At 35.4% G+C, this 22,251-nt stretch overlaps 1 protein-coding gene across 1 annotated transcript; it reads right to left on the bottom strand.

Annotated features, from left to right (window-relative positions):
- Positions 1-399: 399 nt before the first annotated feature.
- On the bottom strand, positions 400-22,139 carry LOC121413749 (dehydrodolichyl diphosphate synthase complex subunit DHDDS-like). The gene is made up of 8 exons (XM_041606678.1): positions 21,812-22,139; positions 21,008-21,221; positions 18,320-18,462; positions 15,246-15,362; positions 12,858-12,959; positions 8,105-8,219; positions 6,465-6,572; positions 400-5,317 (listed from the first exon to the last, which is right to left on the bottom strand). The coding sequence occupies exons 1-8, from the start codon at positions 21,844-21,846 to the stop codon at positions 5,042-5,044; spliced, it is 1,110 nt and encodes a 369-aa protein (XP_041462612.1). The 5' UTR covers positions 21,847-22,139; the 3' UTR covers positions 400-5,041.
- Positions 22,140-22,251: the final 112 nt, after the last annotated feature.

Genomic DNA, 22,251 nt, shown 5'->3' with positions numbered 1-22,251 from the left:
GTTCTACGGCGGCCGTACGGCGAGTCGAAAACAGCCGTTTTAACACTTTTTTGTACCAGCTACATATAGGTGGTTTGAATAAAATTAATAAAACGACTGTTTTCGACTCGCCGTACGGCCGCCGTAGAACAAATGTGACCATGGTATTACTTTCAACCCTGGGTAAAACACTACCCCTTACCATAAACCTTACATAAAACCCCTATTGCATAACCCTTTATCTTAGATGAAATTAAGCCCGGAGCAACTGTCGCAGGAGCACAAATCGTGTCACCGTCTTTGTCTAATGGAACATGGTAAAGCATCAGATATGAAAGTGGATCATCCATCTTCATCCATTTCAATGATCACACAGCCATACAAACAAATCAAATCTGCACACTGAATCTATGTAAAACCATGGCATACACAATTTTTATTGGAATTGATATTTGCTGATCAGTAGGTCAAATTTGTAATCTGACCAGTCAAGTTCTTCACTATCCTTTTCCAACATCATTCCTGTACTTAACAGATGAATCAATTGATAAGACAAAAATCTGACTATCAATCATAAAAATGCTAAAATAAACTTTATAGGAAGCTTTTATAATTTTTGTCACATCCATGTTCAATTTGATAAAGCATTATTTCAATATGACAAGACCTACAATAGATGATTTGATTTGTACTGTATATATTATTGATAAGTCCATTAATTGAATTGAATTTATTGTCCAATCAAATGGAAATTTGTTACCATTTGTGATAAGAGTGTCATAAAAATGGTTCATACATTGCCATTTGTAAAATCACAGAAAATCATATATTGGGTTACCCTTTGGGAACCTTGACAACATTACTTCCACACAGCCCCTAAAATGATTGTAAGGTGGCAAATATACTTCTGGGCGCAGCAAAAAATAAAAAGGAAAACAAAAAAGACCCCCAAAATATGAATTTGAAGGGGGGGGGGGAGCTGAGGGCAATTTATCCCAAAAAATGTATAAAAAAAAGCCCTCACAATTACCAGAGGGATCAGGATAAAAGGCAATTTGGAATAAACAAAAGTAGGAAATAAAGAATTTATATATTTTACGGCTTGGGTAGAGAGCGTCAAATGTAGATAAATGCCCACTACAACATTTATGTGTTGCACTTGGATGGGGAACTAAGAGACACAGGAATGAAAGACTATAATATAATGGTATAATGGGAGTGATTTTTTACCTGATTGCTAAGGAGGCATCATTGTACAAAAGCAACCAAACGACCAACGGCATAAGGTCCTCTCCAAGGGACCAATGAATGGTGTAGAGGATCAATGAGAAATCCTAGGACTATAAACCATGAGGTCTGGGGTTCAAACCCCAATGCACCACTACTAGCCTCTCGGAGGGATGCTAACCTACATTTGCCACTCTCCATCCAGGTGGGTGTTTCATAAAGCTGTTCGTAAGTTTAGAGCGACTTTAAGAACTGGTGATCCTTTCTTCTGGTAAGTGATATTCACCATTCATGTTCATTGGTGATTGTTTAGCACGTAAGAAAAGTTCACCAGTCGTTCAGTCGCTCTTAACTTACAAACAGCTTTATGAAACACCCACCAGGTGATCAATGGGTGCCATGTAGGATGCAAACATTGATGAGTTGGCCTGGCAAGTTGAGGGAATCGACAGCTCATTGGTGGAATAGGTATCACTCCCCAAGGAGTGGAGATTGTGGATATATTTGAGAAAGTGTGATAGCTCAGTTGGTAGAGCTGGGGTTTTTGGATTCCGGTGACCCGGGCTCCATTCCTACTTGGTGCGCTAGTGCCCTTTGGTAAGGCATTAATCCACATTACCAGGTCCCCCAGAGAGGACCTTAAACCGTCAGTCCTCTGGTTACTTGCTTACAAGCATTCATGCTCTCTTAGCAATCAGGTAAACAATTACTACCATTTACACTTTACACCATTTACACTTATTATGAGCAAAAGCAGAATTTGATTATTGGGATTGTTATTTATCTGTAAAGCACAAGAGACATTGTTCTGACATATCATTAGTGCAAAGCAAAATTGGAACATTAGTATAAGACTTCCTCTTAAAAATCTAATACCCTGCTTAGTATGACAACTTTACTATTTCATGATTTTTAATATTATCCTAGATTAGAAGGGAATATATTGCATTCTTTAACATTACACACCATAAGTATCTTGATGCATGAACTGCAAACATTTCCACATCAAACAGAGAGGAAATTCTTCGTGAGGTCTGACTTACAAAATTGACAGGAATTAACGACTAGGAAATAATCTTGTACATATATGTATACATGACTATATTTGTGGATGGAATATATGTACATGTATCAAATACATCTTTTTTTAATACTGTCTTTCAAAGCAAAGAGTATGTGAGTGGATATTCCTAGAATTCTGAGCAAAAACATTGTGAAAGCTCAACTTAAACCTAACCTACATGTACAATCAAATCTGAGTTCCATTTCACAAAGACTTGTCATAATAACAAATGCACAAATCTCTACAACAAGATCACAATCAGCCAATTGAATTAAATGATTTCAGTAGCTTTTAACTGTTATCATAGATTTAACAAGTTTTATGAAATAGGGGCCTGGATTGTAGAGGATGGTAGTATAAAGCCCAGGATTTGCTCATTCATGTAGAAATTGAGATTATACACAACGATCAATGCAATCAATCATAGATTTCCACTAAGCTTTATGTAACAGTGTCCAGAACACATCAATCAAAAAAATAATAATTGGAGATACATGTAGCAACAGAAATATATTTTCAGTTAGTTGATTTCGTAAGCAAGTGAAAACTTACATATCTCAAGAAAAATTCAAATTTATAACCAAACTTTAAGATCCAGTCATGTTGAAATGTCTGTGGATTTGAATAAATGTGTTTATGTCCAATGAATAAAAAAAGTGCATGTATACAAGCATAAAGGTATTAATGATATGAGGGATGAATATTTCCTTGGATTCTGCACATATTGATGGCATGCCAAAGCGAAAATATCCAAAATCCGTAATAGAAAATATTCATCATGGACTGAATTAATGAAAACTTGTCTTTGATGATAATGGTAGAGGAACTTTCTATTTGAATGACTGCAAAGAAATGACTTTGTGCTATTTCATTAAATAAAATGACTATTATTGGAGATGAATGTAGCAGAGGCCTGTGTCCCGATTCAAACAACTTAATAATGACATTAATAAGCTAGTGTTACAAACTTTCATTATTGGATAACTTCTGGAGGCTTCTATGGCTAAGAAGAAATCAACTTTTGTGGAGCATTGTGGCCCAGTGGATTAATCTCCAGATTTTGAAACAGAGGGTTGTGGATCCCAACCATGGCATAATTTCCTTCAGCAAGAAATTCATTCACTGTGCTGGACTCAACCCAGGTGAGGTGTACCGAGGTATGCAGAAAGTAATTTCTCAAAAAGCTTTGAGCACCAGAGTCAGAAGCCTAGCTTGGTCAGGGTAATATAGAAGCACCTTGCAACAGCACCTAACATGATGGACATGTAAATTGGATTTGTACTGCCCCAACTCCACTCTGTAGAGTGCTCAAGGTGCTTTTCAAGAAATGTCAAAGGAAATTAAGAAGACTTGAAAAGAAATGTTTGGTTATTCTTACTGTCATTGTTAATATTACATTCTGTAAGCTGTCTTGGGTAGGTATTCGGTTATGAACAATAGCACCCAAACTCCTTTTCAACAAGGAAGTTCTTGTCATCTTCAAGAGCAGGAACTTTTCATGACACACGGCCAAGATAGAAAATTGTTATTTGCTACGGACATCATGGAATTGGATTGGCTGGGAGCAATTGTGATTGATTTTAGCATCCATTCTTACACACAATAATAATCATAAAACGGGACCCAGAAGAATGGACTTTGGAATGATCTAAATGCAACATTCTTCCATGTTAAGAATAGAACAAATCCTTCAATGTGAGGTATAATGGCAATGTCTTTTGTACAGTGTAGGGCAGTCCACTTATTCTCACATCCTTCGTTATGAATATGAACTAAAAGAAGTTCATTGAATTATATCAGTATTGGGTTACAATAATAGGTATTAATCTTCAAAATAGCAACATTGATTGCTGGGCATGATTTTATCATTCAATTTTTTACATCTAATATGTATTCTAATTGTCAATTGAAGAAATGAATAAATTCATTGGAAATATATGGAGGCAAATACCTCATTCGGATGTAAAGGGCCAGTTTAACCAATTTGCAAGTTTAAATGAATAACAAAAATTTCATTAATACTGGAAACGCTTCATCAAATATAACAAAATAAGAGTTTTGAGGGTGTTTCACAAAGATTTAAGTCCGACTACAAACAAAACATGTAAAATACCAAGTTGCATTAATATTTTGAGAGCGTGTGTGTTGGCACTTTTTTAAGTCAGACTCATCTCTCTACAAATCACCCCTAGGAATTTCAAAATGTTCTCGACATTGAATTTTATTTAGTAGAAAGATGCATCACATATCCAAACAAGTAATGTTGATATTGTCGTCTATTCACTCCCCATGTAATCTAATCAATATCCAATTTCAAAACGGTCGTTTCTATTTGTAGTCATGATAATCAGTTCTTGTACAGCAGTAATCACACTGTGAGTTATGTGCTTCATTAAGAATTTATTACATTAACAAGCCACCAGCTTTGCAAATTTTATTACTTTTCTATGCACAAATAAAGAAATAATGAGAGGATTATCGACTCATTAATTTGACTGCATACTATGTGATAATATAGCACTGATTCAAGAACTTGTCCTTAAAAAATTTGAATGAGATTTTCATCATGTTTTAAAATTATATTTTCACTTAAACTTACAAAAAGGCCATAATTGCCCTTTCAGTAGTCAATATTTCATTTCCTCATCAGTACTTGTTCAAAATATAAACACAATATTAAATCTCTCTCATATATTCATTCATAAAATTCTTGGAACAATAAAAAGAAACAAAAAAAAATTGGAAAGTTGCTGGAATACTCCAATAGCAGAATTAGGATACGAGTTGGCATCGAGTCCTTTCAGGTAATAAACTAATTAAAAAGTTTTCTCTCCTTGCGTGAAGTGATCCTAGAAACTTTGCTATCCTTGACTCACGATCGCGAGTGTACTCTGAAAGTCTTTTATGGAATGAATCCTCATTACTAGGCGTTTCTATATGATCCGAGATCGTTGTTTGATTACTGTTGTTTAACTGATCCAGAACGCATCTGTGGTCCGATTCCTGGACGGCTCTCCTCCTGTTGTGTAACATGGCTTCCTTTGCATTCTGCCACAAAAAAAAAAAAAAAATCGAATTTAAAGACACATTTTCTGTTGTGGGTGCGAGATCGGAATACAAAGAGTCTTCCTTAAAGTGATTGGAAAAAAATATAGACAATTCCATTTAAAAGTACTTACTTTTAACCCCTATATATTAGACCGAGACCATCCCAAAATGATTTGTCTCTGTTTGAGTTCATATGAAAAGTTGAAATGCTCAGATTATTATGGCTTGAGCTGATCATGAAGCGAATCAAGAACTGCACCTATAATGCACCTGGTAAGAATTAGTCGAGTGTTCTGACAATCAAGTGTGCTACTCAGGCAAGAATTGTATGTTTATTTTAGGGAGCAGCTACCTGTCACAACCTACTGCCCAATCTGCTAAATTGGATAAGATTTAACATTGCAGTTAATGGGAATTTTCCAGGGATCTTTTGGCCAGTTTAGGGGGGGGTTGTCCTGATCACCAGGGGCCCATTGTAGAAAGAGTTGCAATCAATCGCAACTCTAAAAATCATGCGCAACTTGATTTTCAACCAATCAACAGCGCGCATTTGGGACTTGCGATTGATTTTTTGACTTGCGTTTAAACACAACTCTTTCTGCAACGTACCCCAGGACATTCTTGTCCTTGTTGCTCCTTTTTATTTCAACAGGCACAGATTGCTTATGAAAAATTGTGACAATTGATAGATTTTGATAGTTGCGATTGATCAGATCAGTGACAGCCCTTTGTATGACAATGTCATATAACAAAAAAGATACAATCAATTGTAACTCTACCTGTATAGAAAATCATGTACAAAAAGTTATGTTCAATTGTAAACATTGATCGCATCATTTCCTTTGTTACGGAAACCAGGGTCCTGTGTCATAAATAGTTTGGCAATTCCATAAAATGACCCCCAAGTCGTACTTCAATTCTTAAAGTGACCAAGTCATGGTCAATTAGAGAACATTACAGACTGTCAAAAGAACAAGAAATCAGAACCAAAAAATTCATGAAGGTCCCACATATAGGGGGTCAGACCATAATTTATGGAATTGCCCACTAACAAACACCAAATTTACCATCAGCCAATCAAATCAAACAGGTTTTATGAATCAGGACCATGCAGTGGTAATATTTTTGTTTGTCTGGCAGAACTTACCTGTACTGCATTATATTTGGTCTGGTAGTGAAGAACTGCTGCAAACAAGTGCCATATGGAAAACTCTGGCCACAACACCTCAACGAAAGACAGTACTGAATAGCCGCTCTAGAGCATACAAAGAAAATTGACAAGTTTGTGTAAGAAACAATGCTATCAAGAACAGATCAAAACAAAGTGAACTTACATTTGATGATCATCGAAAGCAGCCTAATTCAGAAGTGACGTTTATTTCCTGGGGCTGTTTCATACTGTGAAACGACATTTGCTCCTGCGACATTTACTCAGGTCTTAATATCTCGGAGGGCATAGGGTTAGAGCTAAGATTTTAAGAGAGTTTTGGGTTCGGAATAATGTAAAGATTAAGATTAGGGTTTATTTACTTTTGGAGGTTAGGTTTGTGTTTGGCTTAACATGCAGATTTTATATCGGAGCAATTGTCGCCAGAGCAAATGTCATGGAACCATTTCATACATGGATATCTATTAGTAAACTCAAGTATGCCTTTATGAATAAATGTAACAGGTTCTCATGCTAAATTAGACACCCCCAAATCCATTGTTTAAGAAAGGGGGGGGGACTAAATTTCCTGTAGCCCAAATTAAGGATTGGTAAAAAAAAAAAACTTTGAATCTAAATTCTTGCTGGCTACAAGAATATAAAGATCATATAGGAATGAAGATGAATGAAACATTAATGTCAATATGAATCAACCATAATACATAATAATGGTGCATTGCAAGAAACTTGCGATCAATTGCAAGTGTTTTTTTTTGTTCCCAAAATCAAGCATATGAAGTGCAATTATTGCAAATTTGTGATTGATTGCTAATCTGCTCCATGAAACAAGGAGTGTAATCTGATTTGCTACAGCTATAATTGATCAATTAGTTGTAAAACTGCAACAGAATATTTGCAATTGATTGCAATTATTTTCTTGCAACACCCCCTTAGTCAGACATTCTGAGAAGCAAGTATGGATCTTAACATCTATTATACAGAGATTCCTCTGTAAACTAACACCAAACATTAAGACTGGAGTTGAAAAGCTAGTGTTGACATATTTTGGCAACAGGATCACCACCTTTCAGCACCAAACTCGAAATTACCTACCTACCTGACATTTAACAAGAAATCACTATGCCTGGCTTCTTCAAATATTGTAGCAAAATCTAAGATCATTATAATTATATACAGCCATTAATCTATAAACATCAAAACTGGAGTTGAAAGAGGTGTATTTGGCAACTATTTAACAACAGATATTAGTACCAAACTTGAAATGTCCTGCTTGTCATAATAAGAAGTCACATAACCTGACTTCTCCTAATGTTATAGCAAGTAGCTCAGGATATTTTATCTATTTCTCTATTATTTCCTTAATGTCAAACACCAAATTGAAAGGGGGTGTATTTAGCAACTTTAACAACAGATTTTAACACCAAACTTGAAAGGCCCAACTTGCCATAATAAGAAGTCACTTAAAACATCTTCCACTAATTTTCTAGCCAGTTGCTCAGAATATTCATGCATCCATTAGTCTATAAACTCCTTAACACCAAACACCAATATTAGAGTTGGAAGTGGTGTATTTGGCAACTCTTACACCAGAATTTAAAACCAAACTTGAAATGACCTACCTGCCACAATAAGAAGTCACTTAACCTGACTTCCCCCGATGTTCTCACCAGTAGTTCAGGATCTTTACATCTATTAGTATACAGACATTGCTCTATTAATTCCTCTGAAACATCACTGCAAAAAATAAAAATAGAATAAAATTGATGATTGAACACAGGTTGGTAGCACCTAGAGTCACAATCCAATATAACTAAAAACAATTATATGAAAGTCCAAAATGCATGCAATATAATTGGATGATAATCTATCTATTTATACATGTATATGGCAAATCAACTTGCATTCAATAATATAATTGCAACTCTCCCAGCAATAGCTCACAGATCAAGTACACACATGCATGGAAGAACAAAAAAGAATACAAATGTCTGTTAGGTTTTTACAAAGCATACCAGTCTGCAAGTAACCGGTTGTCATGGGGCAGATTTTCTCAACACTGATCTCTACATATGAGTAGATGGTAAACTCTGGCTTCAGAAGCCACAGAGTCACATTACAAGTCAAATAATTACCCAGGCTAATATAATCTGTCAGATCACATTCAGGGGTGCTTCTCGATAAAAAGTATGAAACTCATCAAAGATCAGGGTTCCCAGCTTTTCAAGAAAACAAAATCCCCTGATTTTTCCCTGATAAGTTAAAAAATTCCCTGATAATTACTACTTAAACCCATTCCCAGTTTCACATGTTTTCTAAGTTGTTGCAGTGAATTACATGTATTTTTAGTATAAAAACAATAATGTAAAACTTGATTAGTACCACCATAACCAGTCGTTCAATATAACAGAGTCTGACAGACTACCATGCTTTCAACTTTTGAGCTGATAAAATTCCCTGATTTTTCCCTCATCTGAGGCATTTTCCCCCTGATTTGAGGTATATTTAAAATCAAATTCCCTAACTGAAAAAATAATTTTCTCTGATTTCCCTGATAAGCTGGGAACCCTTAAGATATGATCCATTTTATCTCCTTTTGCATATCAAAGCTCAGATTGTTCAATATGCTGCTCCTTTTGTTTGGCTTCACTTTTCCCTTTTTCTTCTATTTTTTCTTGTGCTTGCCCTCAATAAATGTGCAAGTCAATAATTTTTTAGCATGTCACTGCTTTGCGCCATTCATTAATTTGAGGGTCAATCCACATCAAATCAACCAATTTTCAGACAATTTGTCACCCGACCCTCTTCGATTTTCTTTAAACTCACATCAAATGTTGCCCCAAGTGTCTGACGGAAAAATCTGAAATATTTTGCCCCAAGGTCAAATGGTTGCTAAGATACGGCCTCCCATAGCAACCAATGCGCACTCAAAGAAATTATTTTAAATAAAATTGCCTATTTTTGATTGACTACTGCAGCAAAGTTTGATTGATTACAGTCTTCATTTTAAGTAAATTGAAAGAACTTTTTGGTCTAAACATGCAGAGTATACTGTAGCGCGGACCTGTCAACCGGATTTCACACACGAGGTCACCGAAAATGGCGTTAAGCATCCGTGTCAATGATTTCAGAAGCATGTTTGGAGGCTCATAAATCCAAAACTAAATTAGCTTAGAACCAAATATTATGCACATTTATGGACTTTCATATACTCAACAGAATTACAAAAAATTGACCCAAGAGTGTGCGTCGTTTTCCTGTAGGGCGCCCTCAAAGTTGGATTTTTTTCAAAAGATGCCAAGTTCAAGGTCACGGATCACCTCCCGTCCCATCGAGGAGGGGGACCAATTTCTGTGTTTTGATAGACATTTACCCATATTTTCAAGTGTTACTTGAGAAATTTTGCTACCGGAATGTTTAGGGGCTGATTTGCGCATTCCAAAATGGTCGTAAACACCCTAAATTTGACGTTAATGACACATACATGCTTTTCAACACTTTTCAAATTGTGATAACTCAAAGATGAAATGCCAAAAGACATTGATATCTTCTGTACTGATAGTCTGTAATTGGTATTAAAAGGATATATCTTCAGAAATAGTTTTTTTTGTTGGTAATGACCTTGAAAACACACCTAAAATTCATTAAAAACAGTAAATTGGCTAATTTTCCAGAATCATATGGCATTCAAATGGTGTTTACATTGACTTTCAAATGGGTGTCATTTCAATACAAAGGGTGAGCTTAAGCCAAAACTTGAAAGACATGTTCAACTTTTGTTCTACTTTAAGCAACATAAAATATTTGAACTCAAAACTATATCATTTGACCTTGAAATTATTCCAAATATAGCTGATTATTGCTTCGTAAGTAGCATATTCAAATTGCGCGAGTACATTGCACTTTGCAACACATTTCAAAATGGATTTTCTCATAGAGAGAATACCTGATCAGGCTGATATTTGCAGTATTGGTAGTCTGTAATGAGTTCTTGGAGGATCTACAGATTAAGTACCTATTCTCTCATGACAATGACCTTGAAAATACAGCTGAAAATCATGAAAATCAATAAATCATACAATTTTCATTAGTAATCAAGTGTTTTTACCCACTTTTCATTGTGTGTTATTCCATCTTAGATTGTGAGCTCATGCTGATAATTGCAAATCATGTTCCACTTTTGGTCTACTTTAAGCTACATAAAATATTTGAACTCAAAACCTTATCATTCGACCTTGAAATTGTTCCAAATATAGCTATTTGTGCTTCATAAGTAGCATATTCAAATCACACGTGTACTTTGCAACACATTTCAAAATGGATTTTCTCAAAGAGAGAATACCTGATCAGGCTGATATTTGCAGTATTAGTAGTCTGTAATGAGTTCTTGGAGTATCTACAGATCAAGGAACTATTCTTTCATGACAATGACCTTGAAAATACAGCTGAAAATCATGAAAAATCAATAAATCAGACTGAACTCAAAACCATATATTTTGACCTTGAAATCATTCCAAATATAGCTATTTGTTGCTTCATAAGTAGCATAATTATATTCAAATCGTGCGTGTACATTGTACTTAGCAACACATTTCAATACTTGGAAATAATTTCAAGGTCAAATGATATGGTTTTGAGTTCAGTCTGATTTATTGATTTTTCATGATTTTCAGCTGTATTTTCAAGGTCATTGTCATGAAAGAATAGTTCCTTGATCTGTAGATACTCTAAGAACTCATTACAGACTACTAATACTGCAAATATCAGCCTGATCAGGTATTCTCTCTTTGAGAAAATCCAATTTGAAATGTGTTGCAAAGTACACGTGTGATTTGAATATGCTACTTATGAAGCACAAATAGCTATATTTGGAACAATTTCAAGGTCGAATGATAAAGATTTGAGTTCAGATATTTTATGTAGCTTAAAGTAGACCAAAAGTGGAACATGATTTGCAATTATCAGCATGAGCTCACAATCTAAGATGGAATAACACACAATGAAAAGTGGGTAAAAACACTTGATTACTAATGAAAATTGTATGATTTATTGATTTTCATGATTTTCAGCTGTATTTTCAAGGTCATTGTCATGAGAGAATAGGTACTTAATCTGTAGATCCTCCAAGAACTCATTACAGACTACCAATACTGCAAATATCAGCCTGATCAGGTATTCTCTCTATGAGAAAATCCATTTTGAAATGTGTTGCAAAGTGCAATGTACTCGTGCAATTTGAATATGCTACTTACGAAGCAATAATCAGCTATATTTGGAATAATTTCAAGGTCAAATGATATAGTTTTGAGTTCAAATATTTTATGTTGCTTAAAGTAGAACAAAAGTTGAACATGTCTTTCAAGTTTTGGCTTAAGCTCACCCTTTGTATTGAAATGACACCCATTTGAAAGTCAATGTAAACACCATTTGAATGCCATATGATTCTGGAAAATTAGCCAATTTACTGTTTTTAATGAATTTTAGGTGTGTTTTCAAGGTCATTACCCACAACAAAAACTATTTCTGAAGATATATCCTTTTAATACCAATTACAGACTATCATCACAGAAGATATCAATGTCTCTTGGCATTTCATCTTTGAGTTATCACAATTTGAAAAGTGTTGAAAAGCATGTATGTGTCATTAACGTCAAATTTAGGGTGTTTACGACCATTTTGGAATGCGCAAATCAGCCCCTAAACATTCCGGTAGCAAAATTTCTCAAGTAACACTTGAAAATATGGGTAAATGTCTATCAAAACACAGAAATTGGTCCCCCTCCTCGATGGGACGGGAGGTGATCCGTGACCTTGAACTTGGCATCTTTTGAAAAAAATCCAACTTTGAGGGCGCCCTACATAAAAACGACGCACACTCTTGGGCCAATTTTTTGTAATTCTGTTGAGTATATGAAAGTCCATAAATGTGCATAATATTTGGTTCTAAGCTAATTTAGTTTTGGATTTATGAGCCTCCAAACATGCTTCTGAAATCATTGACACGGATGCTTAACGCCATTTTCGGTGACCTCGTGTGCGAAATCCGGTTGACAGGTCCGCGCTACAGTATACTCTGAATGTTTAGACCAAAAAGTTCTTCCAATTTACTTAAAATGAAGACTGTTATCAATCAAACTTTGCTGCAGTAGTCAATCAAAAATAGGCAATTTTATTTAAAATGATTTCTTTGAGTGCGCATTGGTTGCTATGGGAGGCTGTATCTTAGCAACCATTTGACCTTGGGGCAAAATATTTCAGATTTTTCCGTCAGACACTTGGGGCAACATTTGGTGCGAGTTTAAAGAAAATCGAAGAGGGTCGGGTGACAAGCATTGGTTGATTTGACATGGATTGACCCATGATTAAAATACATACCTTGGGAAGAGGATGCCTTCTTCTACTCCTAGAGCCACCTCCTTGACTGCATTGGCCATCTCTTGCCTGGAGGTATACGCTAGACATACATTTAGAGTAGCCCTACAAGAACAAACAAACAAACATGGAATCTGATAATAATATATCAACTAGCAATATCCTAGTCACATTGGGAAAACTCTGATACAAAGACATGACATGTATCGTTCTAAAACTACCTTGACATAATGTGTAATGACATCAAATAAAAGAAAAAAAAGTCAGTGGAATGACAGGAAACCTACACATGAGCGCAAGTGATATCATCAATTTTAGAGATGATAGCTGAGTGTTTCAGATCAATATTATGTTTGAGAATTCAAATTAATTATGTTTGAGAATTCAAATTCACTTTATTCACATCCATTAAAAAAGGTACAAAACATACAATAAGTACATAAACATGATAAAAATCAATCAATACATAATTAAAAATCAATATGACAAAAGAAAATGGTAAAAACCAATACGCAGTGGATGTAGGGGATTGGCAAAGGCCAAAGACCTATCGAGGCCAATCCCCCTTAGTTCTGCGCAATGGTTAAAAACAAAATTATACAAAATAACAGAATATAAAAATATGAAATCACAAACTAATTTTGACATTATGTATTTATCCCTAAATGTACATATCATATCATATATCCTAAAGTGGATATTCCGTTTAATGTAAAAAAGTGATGTTAAGGATAACATTTATGAGTTGGGGTTGCTAAAATGATTAACTCTTTCATGAGCATGAACATGTAGTTTAACAAATAGACAATCTGATCAATTTTGATGTGCACTGTAGGCAAACAGCCAAAGAAAAGACCCAAGATACACAAATCCAGCATCTTATCTATAAACATAGCAAAGTGATTGAAAGATAATTCATTACAAACATGTTTTACAAGAAACTCTTTTATATGCAGGGATAAGTATTAATTCAAATTTCTTCATTTCTGACATTCCAAACAGTTATCATTCAGGTGAATCCTACATCATTTCAATGCCTAGAATGACAGAGAAGAAAGGGACAAAGGTCACTAGCTTCATAACAATTGTCTTGATTACTTTAAATAAAACTTGTCCAAGATCAGATTCCAAGATCAGAAAGACACCTTCATAGAGAAGATTGGCTGATGAAATAGACTTGTATATTTCTTTGAGTTTTGGGTTTTTGATTGGGCATGCACAAAATCAATAACAAAACATTAAAAACAGCAATAACTGTCTGAAGATTTTTTCAAGTATTAACTCAACCAACTCAATCCTAATATTCAAAATATGTGAAGTTTCATAAAAAGAACTGATTTTCTCATAGATCACTTTCAATATTACACGTTTGTGATTTTAAAATGGAATTACAGGGCAAATCAATGTCAACTTATCAGTTTTAAGTTCTTAATCATATTTTTACATTAAATATCTCTCTTCATTTTTATTTGGGATAAAATAATACTTTCAAAAGATTTGCTATTTTGTATGTATTACAGTTTACAATGGACCCTAGGAGAATTTCATGGACTAATAGTTTTCTAGGGCTTTTTTAAAAAAACATTTTGGGGAGAAATTTGGACTGAGCTCCAGTGTACTAGTATAATATATGACTGTTCCATTGCCTTGCCAAAAACTACAACAAATTGGCATCCTTCTAGTCCCCAAATCATGCAAACCAACACAGAGCATACCATTAAAAACACAAGTAATTTCATTTACTTTGGACTGTAAAGTTGATGAAGTGTAGCCAGTAAGCCTTGCTGAACAGTTATATTAATTGCTTGACCATTCATGAGACATGCATATCATGGCATACAATTGAGAAGATATGCAAGAACAGGAAGGAAGTACATTTTTCACACTGAGGTTTAAGACCATTGTTGTAATGACCTTGACCAAAGGTGTGAACACGACACCTCTGCATTTGTGATTCACATGCATACAGACTCAGGAAAATTGAACAGAGAATCTAATGCAAGATTTGGGTGATACAGAAAGTAAAAAAAGAATTTGTGAAATATTGTGAGCTTGAATTACCCACAATTCTCTGAATCTGTGCCACTGAAATGTAAGTGGGTCTTCAATAGAGCTCTCAAAGTTACAAGTTTATTCTCAACTTGTGTTATTGTGTGACATGAATATGAGTTTAGCTGCAATTTCTTGCGCATCCCTGGGGAGGAGGTCGGGATTCCCTATCCCTCTCTCTCTCCTACCCTCATCTCTTTATGAATTGGTTTTCACTGTAATTGCGTGATATACAATGTAGACATGAATTCTGCTATAACTTCTTGCACATTCCTGGAGAAGAGGTTGTGATACCCTATTCATTCCCAGCATGTATCGAAATAATCATGAATCTGTTCTCACCTTGTGTTATCACGTGATATAAACATGGCTTCTGCAACGACTTCTTGCACATCCCTGGGTAGGAGGTCGAGGTCTCCTATAACTCGCACACAGACACCATGCTTCATGATTTGATCTCTGAAAACAATAGAATGTGAAGAGGGAGAGAAAGTGATTACTATTATCAGAAAACACAAGGAAAACATAGTATGGAAGACAAAGTTTAACCATAACACAGGAATTCTTTTCAAAAACATTCGTGGAGGCACATGCAGGTCTATAAACTAAATCCAAAATCTAATCTAAGGCAGATCTGTGGAAATTGGCAGGGATAAGCTCCTGACATCACCTAACATACAGTGCACTCAGGACATGGGAAAGGAGATCCACTTATTATTCTGTAATTATGCTCAAGAAAAAATTACACACCAACAAACAGAATACTCAAAAGGGATATAAGATATTACATACTATTCCATTTTCTGAAAAAAAAGGAAAAGAAAGAAATAACAACTCTTTAGTTCACTGTAACCTTAAAAGTGACACCTCCCCCCCAAAAAAACACCCATAGAAATGCCTCCTTCAACTTCAAGAATATTCCAGGGGTCCGTAACATAAAGATAAGCGATCAATCGCTAAATCGATAGACCAATCAAGATCAATGTTTCATGCGTAATTGGTTCAAAGTGCCGGAAGACTGAAATGGCAGTTCACGTATTTCACTACCGGTCTTTCACCATGTAGATGGATTTAAAGATAACATTATTACTGGATTAAACCAAGAAGAAAAGGGGGGCAAAGATCATCAGCTTTTAAACAGAGGTACAACGTATCACCTTCAAGCGTTGCCATACCATGCAGCAGATTTGAATATCATAGTAGAATTGAATAATGAAAATATGAATATTCAGAAAAAAATGCGTGCCAAAATGCTGACGATGAGATGACACATAATTGAAAATTCTAAAATATACATTGTAATCCAGCATCAGAAATAATTGCTCATGTGACTAGATACAGGGGTACTTTGCTTAAACTATTAAGAGCTATTGTTAAGAGAAGTTTGTTGACCTTTGATCTGAATTGTGCCAAGCTATTCATCTCTTTCTCTCTCTCTCTTTCCCTCTCTTCCTCTTCCAATTGCCGCTCTAATTGAATGCTACATACTTGTACATGGAATACAAACCAAACATGAAACATACATTTCACGCAAAATGTAATTAAAAAACACTCCACCAATACTCCCAAATTTCCAAGATGTTGGACAAGTCCACCCCAACAAAAGTTGATTTGAATAAAAAGAGAAAAATCCAACAGGCATAACACTGAAAATTTCATCAAAATCACATGTAAAATAATACCCCTTTCATAAACCCAATTATGCGGCTAATAGCAGCATCATTTGGTCGTAAAATTGGAGGAGGACCAGAGTTATCCACATTATTTTGATGCTGCTATTATCCGCATAATAGCAGTATCGGGACAAGATTTTGAGTTTATGAACGCATTTCCAAATAATGCGGATAATTGCCATGGTGCGGTCACAAGGTCACCCTTTTCCAACACAACCGCATCGGAGGGGGCGTGTCCAGTTGTCATGACGATTATCCGCCTTTTTCAGGACGGGCGCTTGTAAAAATAATGCAGATAATTTTTGGAGTTTGAAAACACAATTTTTATTGAATTATCCGCATTACTATTAGGCGGCTAATTGGAGGATAGGTTTATGAAAGGGGTATAAGAATGTTATGACATTTTAAAGTTTCGCTTAATTTCATGAAACAGTTCTATGCACATCCTGGCTGGTATGCAAATGAGGAGACTATGACGTCATCCACTCACTTATTTCTTTTGTATTTTATTATATGAAATATTCTAATTTTCTCCTCATTGTCAAGTGATACAACGATTGATTCCTCCCTGAACATGTAGAATTAGCATTGTGTAATACTATATGGTTCAGTCAAGTTGGTCCTTATTGTCATATAGATAAAAAAATGAAATATTGTGTAATTCAAACAATAAAAAACAAAAGAAATAGTGATGGACATCATCGACTGACTCACCTAGTTGTGCATATCACTGTTTTGTGAAAAATAAGCGAAACTTTTAAAATGTCATAACTTTCTTGTTTTACATCCGATTTTTGATGAAATTTTCAGCACTATGTTAGTTTGATTTTTCTCTATTTATTCAAGCCAGCATTTTCCTGGGGTGGACTTGACCTTTATTGTAATAAAAATATAATTTCTCTGACATAAATCTCATTATGAAAAAAAGGAACTTTGTACAATACAGTGAAAAATCATAACAAGTGGAATGCCTCTGGCCGTCTCACCTGCATCACGTGGTTCAATATAGCAGCAGTGCTGACTTTGAATACTACTCTAACTCGCACAAGATGTTCAGTGATACATGGTTACTCTTATGTCCACTTTTTATGAACTAGACCAATAAACTTACAGAGATATGATGGTTATTCAACAAAAAAACCCAACATGGCCAAAGTTCATTGACCTTACATGACCTTGATCATGTGACCTGAAACTCGAACAGGATGTTCAGTGATACTTGATTACTCTTATTTACAAGTGTCATGAATCAGATCCATAAACTTTCAAAGTTATGATGGTAATTCAACAGATACACCCAATACGGCCAAAGTTCATTGACCTTTGACCTTGGTCATGTGACCTGAAACGCGCACAGGATGTTCAGCGATACTTGATTACTCTAATGTCCAAGTTTCATGAACTAGACCAATAAACTTTCAAAGTTATGATGGTAATTCAACAGATACCCCCGATTTCGATGTTGATTCCTCCAACATGGTCTAAGTTCATTGACCCTAAATGACCTTTGACCTTGGTCATGTGACATGAAACTCTAATAGGATGTTCAGTAATACTTGATTAACCTTATGGCCAAGTTTTATTAACTAGGTCCATATACTTTCTAAGTTATGACGTCATTTCAAAAACTTAACCTCAGGTTAAGATTTGATGTTGACGCCGCCGCCGTCGGAAAAGCGGCGCCTATAGTCTCACTTTGCTTCGCAGGTGAGACAAAAACTAAAACAATACCCTTGAACTTACTTTTCTTCTAATAATCTGAGAAATTTCTTTCTTGCCAATTCCATCAGTCCGTCGACTTCTTGCCTTGATCTCTTGAAGTTTTCTATACTAAATGCATAAACAGTGACTTCTGTAATACCTAGATCTAAACACCATTGTAGAGTCTGAAAATAAACAAAAAACATATATAATTTGTAGTAATGATACTGTGTACTTCATTAAATGTTTTACAATTACAATTTTTTTTTCAATTTACAATAGAATCAACCAATCAACATATCCCAAATATTTTTTTTTATTAAGGGGGAGTGGGGCCATTCTATTTTCACTTTATTTTTTTATAGAATAATTCTTCAATTTAAATGTTTATGTATTGAACCTCAAGTGCAATATCTAATCTTACTCTTATGTTCTTATTTGATTTGCTCTTGTTAATTTGTAGGTATATATATTCCTTTCATTCCTTTCATTTTCATGTATTTTTCTTTTTTCTGTGAGCTTTGTATACGTGTCAATCTTTGGACTGTTTTTTTACAATGTCTTCATATAATAAACCAAATTGAATTGAATTATTGAATCATTTTATGGGGCCTGTTTCATATAGAGCTACAACTATTGAGATTTTGTCATTACTGTTTACAACTAGGTAATAGGTACCATGGAAACCTTGATTGTGATTGGCTGCTGAGCTCAGTTACCATGGTAATTGCCATTGGGGTTACCACAGTTTTAACTCAAAACAAAATGGGTCCCTCATACTTGTGTACCCCAAATACCACACATGTGAATGTAAGTTTCCCACTACAAAGATTATTCAGGAATTATCTTTTTTTAATGAAGCTACATGTATTTTTCAAGAATTCAATGGGTTTTGTTGACTTAGTTAAAACCAAGAATGAATAAATTTTTTTTTAATGCAATCCCAATGTTCCCTAACTTACTATACGCCTATTTTTATTGCATGAATTATAACAATTTGTATAAAAGTGAGTTGATAAATTCAAAAGTGACTACAGCGGAGTACAGCCCACTATTTAAGAAATTGTACATGCACAGAATCACACGTGCAGCACTCTGTATCACTATAACTTCTCTGAAATGATATTGTACATGATTATGATAATCAATATATTCACTTGGTAACTGCCCCAAACACACATGCTTTCTCTATTACTCATTCAGGAAATCCAATGATAGCACGTACACTTTAAAGGGACTGAGTGAAAGTCCACTCCACAGTATCTATCTCTTAGTATTCATTCATTTCCAATAAATAAACATTGTTTTATAAATTAACGAAGTATCCCATTCTCTGTTGGTAAAAGTGTCAGATCTATATTTTTATAGGGAAAAGTAAAAACACCTTATTTTAGATTATTATTGCATCTTGGTATTGGAAATTTATTGAGCATATCATTTGGAATTAAGAGAATAATTAACCAAACACAGTTTAAACATAATTTTAAAAATTCAACATTTTGGGTAATCAATGATCACATCAGACCAATATTCACATTTACAGTAAATGAAGTTTTATAAATTGTATTGCATCCTGGATGTGTTCCTTTCAGTGTTTTTTTTTTCCAAAGTAAAGATATTTCTCCTACTAAATTACACTGTACATGCAAGAAAAAGGCTGTGAACACCACATGTACAGATGCATGATTATGCCTGTGAGTGCAAAGAACAATGGTTGGCGATTCTTTCATACCCACTAATATTCTGCATGACATTATGGGGGGGGGTGGAGTGCCCCTCTACCATTTTGAAATAGAGTACCAAAGTGATGACGTCACAAAAAACTTTTTTTTTTCGCATTTCTGTGCTTGTGATACTATATTTTGGGAGAGCCCAAACCCCCACTACCAAAATTTGGTTGGAAGCGGTCCATGGGGGCCTGAGAAATGACCTCATGAATGCACTGACTTACATGGGACTAATGTACTGTCTGTATTCATGAGGACATTTCTCAGAAGAGTGTAAAAAAAAAGAAGTCTGGAAAACTGGGACATGAAAAGAATAGTGCATGTATTCTCACATGTCTCAAGTGGGGTAAAAAAATATGTTACTTTCAGGTTACCTTGCCCCGCCCCATCAAGGTACCATGGTATCCCCCATGTACTTGAGGGTTTCCTAAAATTGATATTTTCCCTCCCTTTACTTTAAATACAAAAAAAAATAATCCCAGAAAGACTGATCTAGCAAACACTACTGGGTTTGCATATCCCTACACCTTTGTTTGGTTCACCTGTTACCAGCAAGTATCAATGGAAGAGTGGAAATTTAACTAATTGAGCACTGAATTATTGCATTGCCGTACCGTACTATAGACTGGACATTGAGACATGCAGCTGATAGGTAGCACTGATTTTTTTCTTCACTGAAGACAAGACAGCCAAACATATTATTTCCAGTAACCTTCCTGTCTAAATTTCATTTTCGAAGCTTAAAAATGTCTCCACAATATCTTTGGAAATATTTTTTTCATTAATAGAGCATGCAATGAAATTAATGAAGGAATCCATGATTCATAAGATCAACTGCACATAACAATGATCTTCCTTTTTCTTCAAGATGCCTTCATGTAGGCCTACACTACAATATCTAGGCTTGCATTTTGCATCTTCTGGAAAAAGTGCAATATCAAGCTATTAACTTGCTAAAGATTTCAAAGAAAACATGCTTAAATTTGTTTGATTTCACTCTCACCTCCGCTAATTTCTCAAAACCAAGTGAATGCCCCTCTAGGGTCTGAAAAGACTTTTTCTTAGCAAATCTGCGATTGCCATCCATGATGAAGGCTACGTGCTGAGGCACAGGACCACATTTGAGGACCCGCAGACAGAAGGACTGGAACCATGTCTTCTGGGCCTGGTACTGCTTCTCTGGGAACCATTCCGACGTAGCTGCTGATGCCTCGATCCTGCAATACCATGAAAAATTTTGATGTAATCTAGCCAAATCTAGAAAAGGAATTTCAAAACTTTTTTTATGTCATGATCAGCCATGATTAGGTGACACCTAACATTACATGAAAAGGGCAATATTCCAGGATCTGATAAAGGGGATCATAATATTCTGGATCTGGATATAGATTTACATGAATTATGATGCAAGGCCATCTTGGGCATAAATAAACGCATCATCGGGTGACTTGATCTTAATTTTGCCTGGACCAGCGGGTGCAACACACCTGGTGAACTGAATATAGGACCTACCCTACTCTTTGACGACTATTGCCTTGGCTTGGTTTTAACGTGCATGGCCTGGGTTGTGACTCTTAACATGGGACCATCATTTGCTTCTGATTTTACAATTTATAGACGTGATGTCAATTAACTCTCTCTAGCAAGTCTCTGTTGTTAATTCAAGCACACTCACAGTTCATAAAAAAAAATCTAGGCCTATTTTTTTATTTAAAAAAATAATGGCCTAGATCTAAAATAAATCTTGTAGGCCTATTATCTTATTTATCTAGCTCTTAAAATACTAAAGTTAGATTGAAATACTCACCAATGTTCATTAGACTTTCTAAATTCTGGATCCATGTTACATTATCCAATTCATTAAGGTGAGGTAAATTATTCTCCCACTCCCAGGACAGGGTCCCAAGCGTGACTGGACAATCCAAACACCCGGAACTTTCGGCAAGCAAGCACGTCGAGTTATGGTCGGCGTCGAGCGGTGAGGATCTGATGCAATCGTGAGACTCGGTGCCACATCGGAGGTTCCAATTCAGCTAGCTGCACGGGGTTTCGTCGAAAGCCGCTCGCTGAAGTTTCGGCGAAAAATGTTACTGCAAAATGGTTCCAGTGCATCTAGCGCAGCATGCCGCATCGCACAGAACACATGTGTATGGCTTCTCATACGTTACACACACACACATCATAATACACATGCACAGGAACGTATCGAGCCTGTACGGCATTGCCCACGTTGCACACTACGTATAC

Source organism: Lytechinus variegatus, chromosome 4 (genome assembly GCF_018143015.1).
Source record: "Lytechinus variegatus isolate NC3 chromosome 4, Lvar_3.0, whole genome shotgun sequence".
Taxonomy (NCBI): domain Eukaryota; kingdom Metazoa; phylum Echinodermata; class Echinoidea; order Temnopleuroida; family Toxopneustidae; genus Lytechinus; species Lytechinus variegatus.
This window is presented reverse-complemented; position numbering and strand designations above follow the sequence as displayed.

Coding starts and splice junctions, on each gene's coding strand:
- LOC121413749 (XM_041606678.1), bottom strand. CDS start 21,846: ATGGATCCAGAATTTAGAAAGTCTAATGAACATTG. Junction 18,463..21,007: donor GTTTTGAGAAATTAGCGGAG/GTGAGAGTGAAA, acceptor GTTTATTTTCAG/ACTCTACAATGGTGTTTAGA. Junction 15,363..18,319: donor CTCAGATTATTAGAAGAAAA/GTAAGTTCAAGG, acceptor TATTGTTTTCAG/AGATCAAATCATGAAGCATG.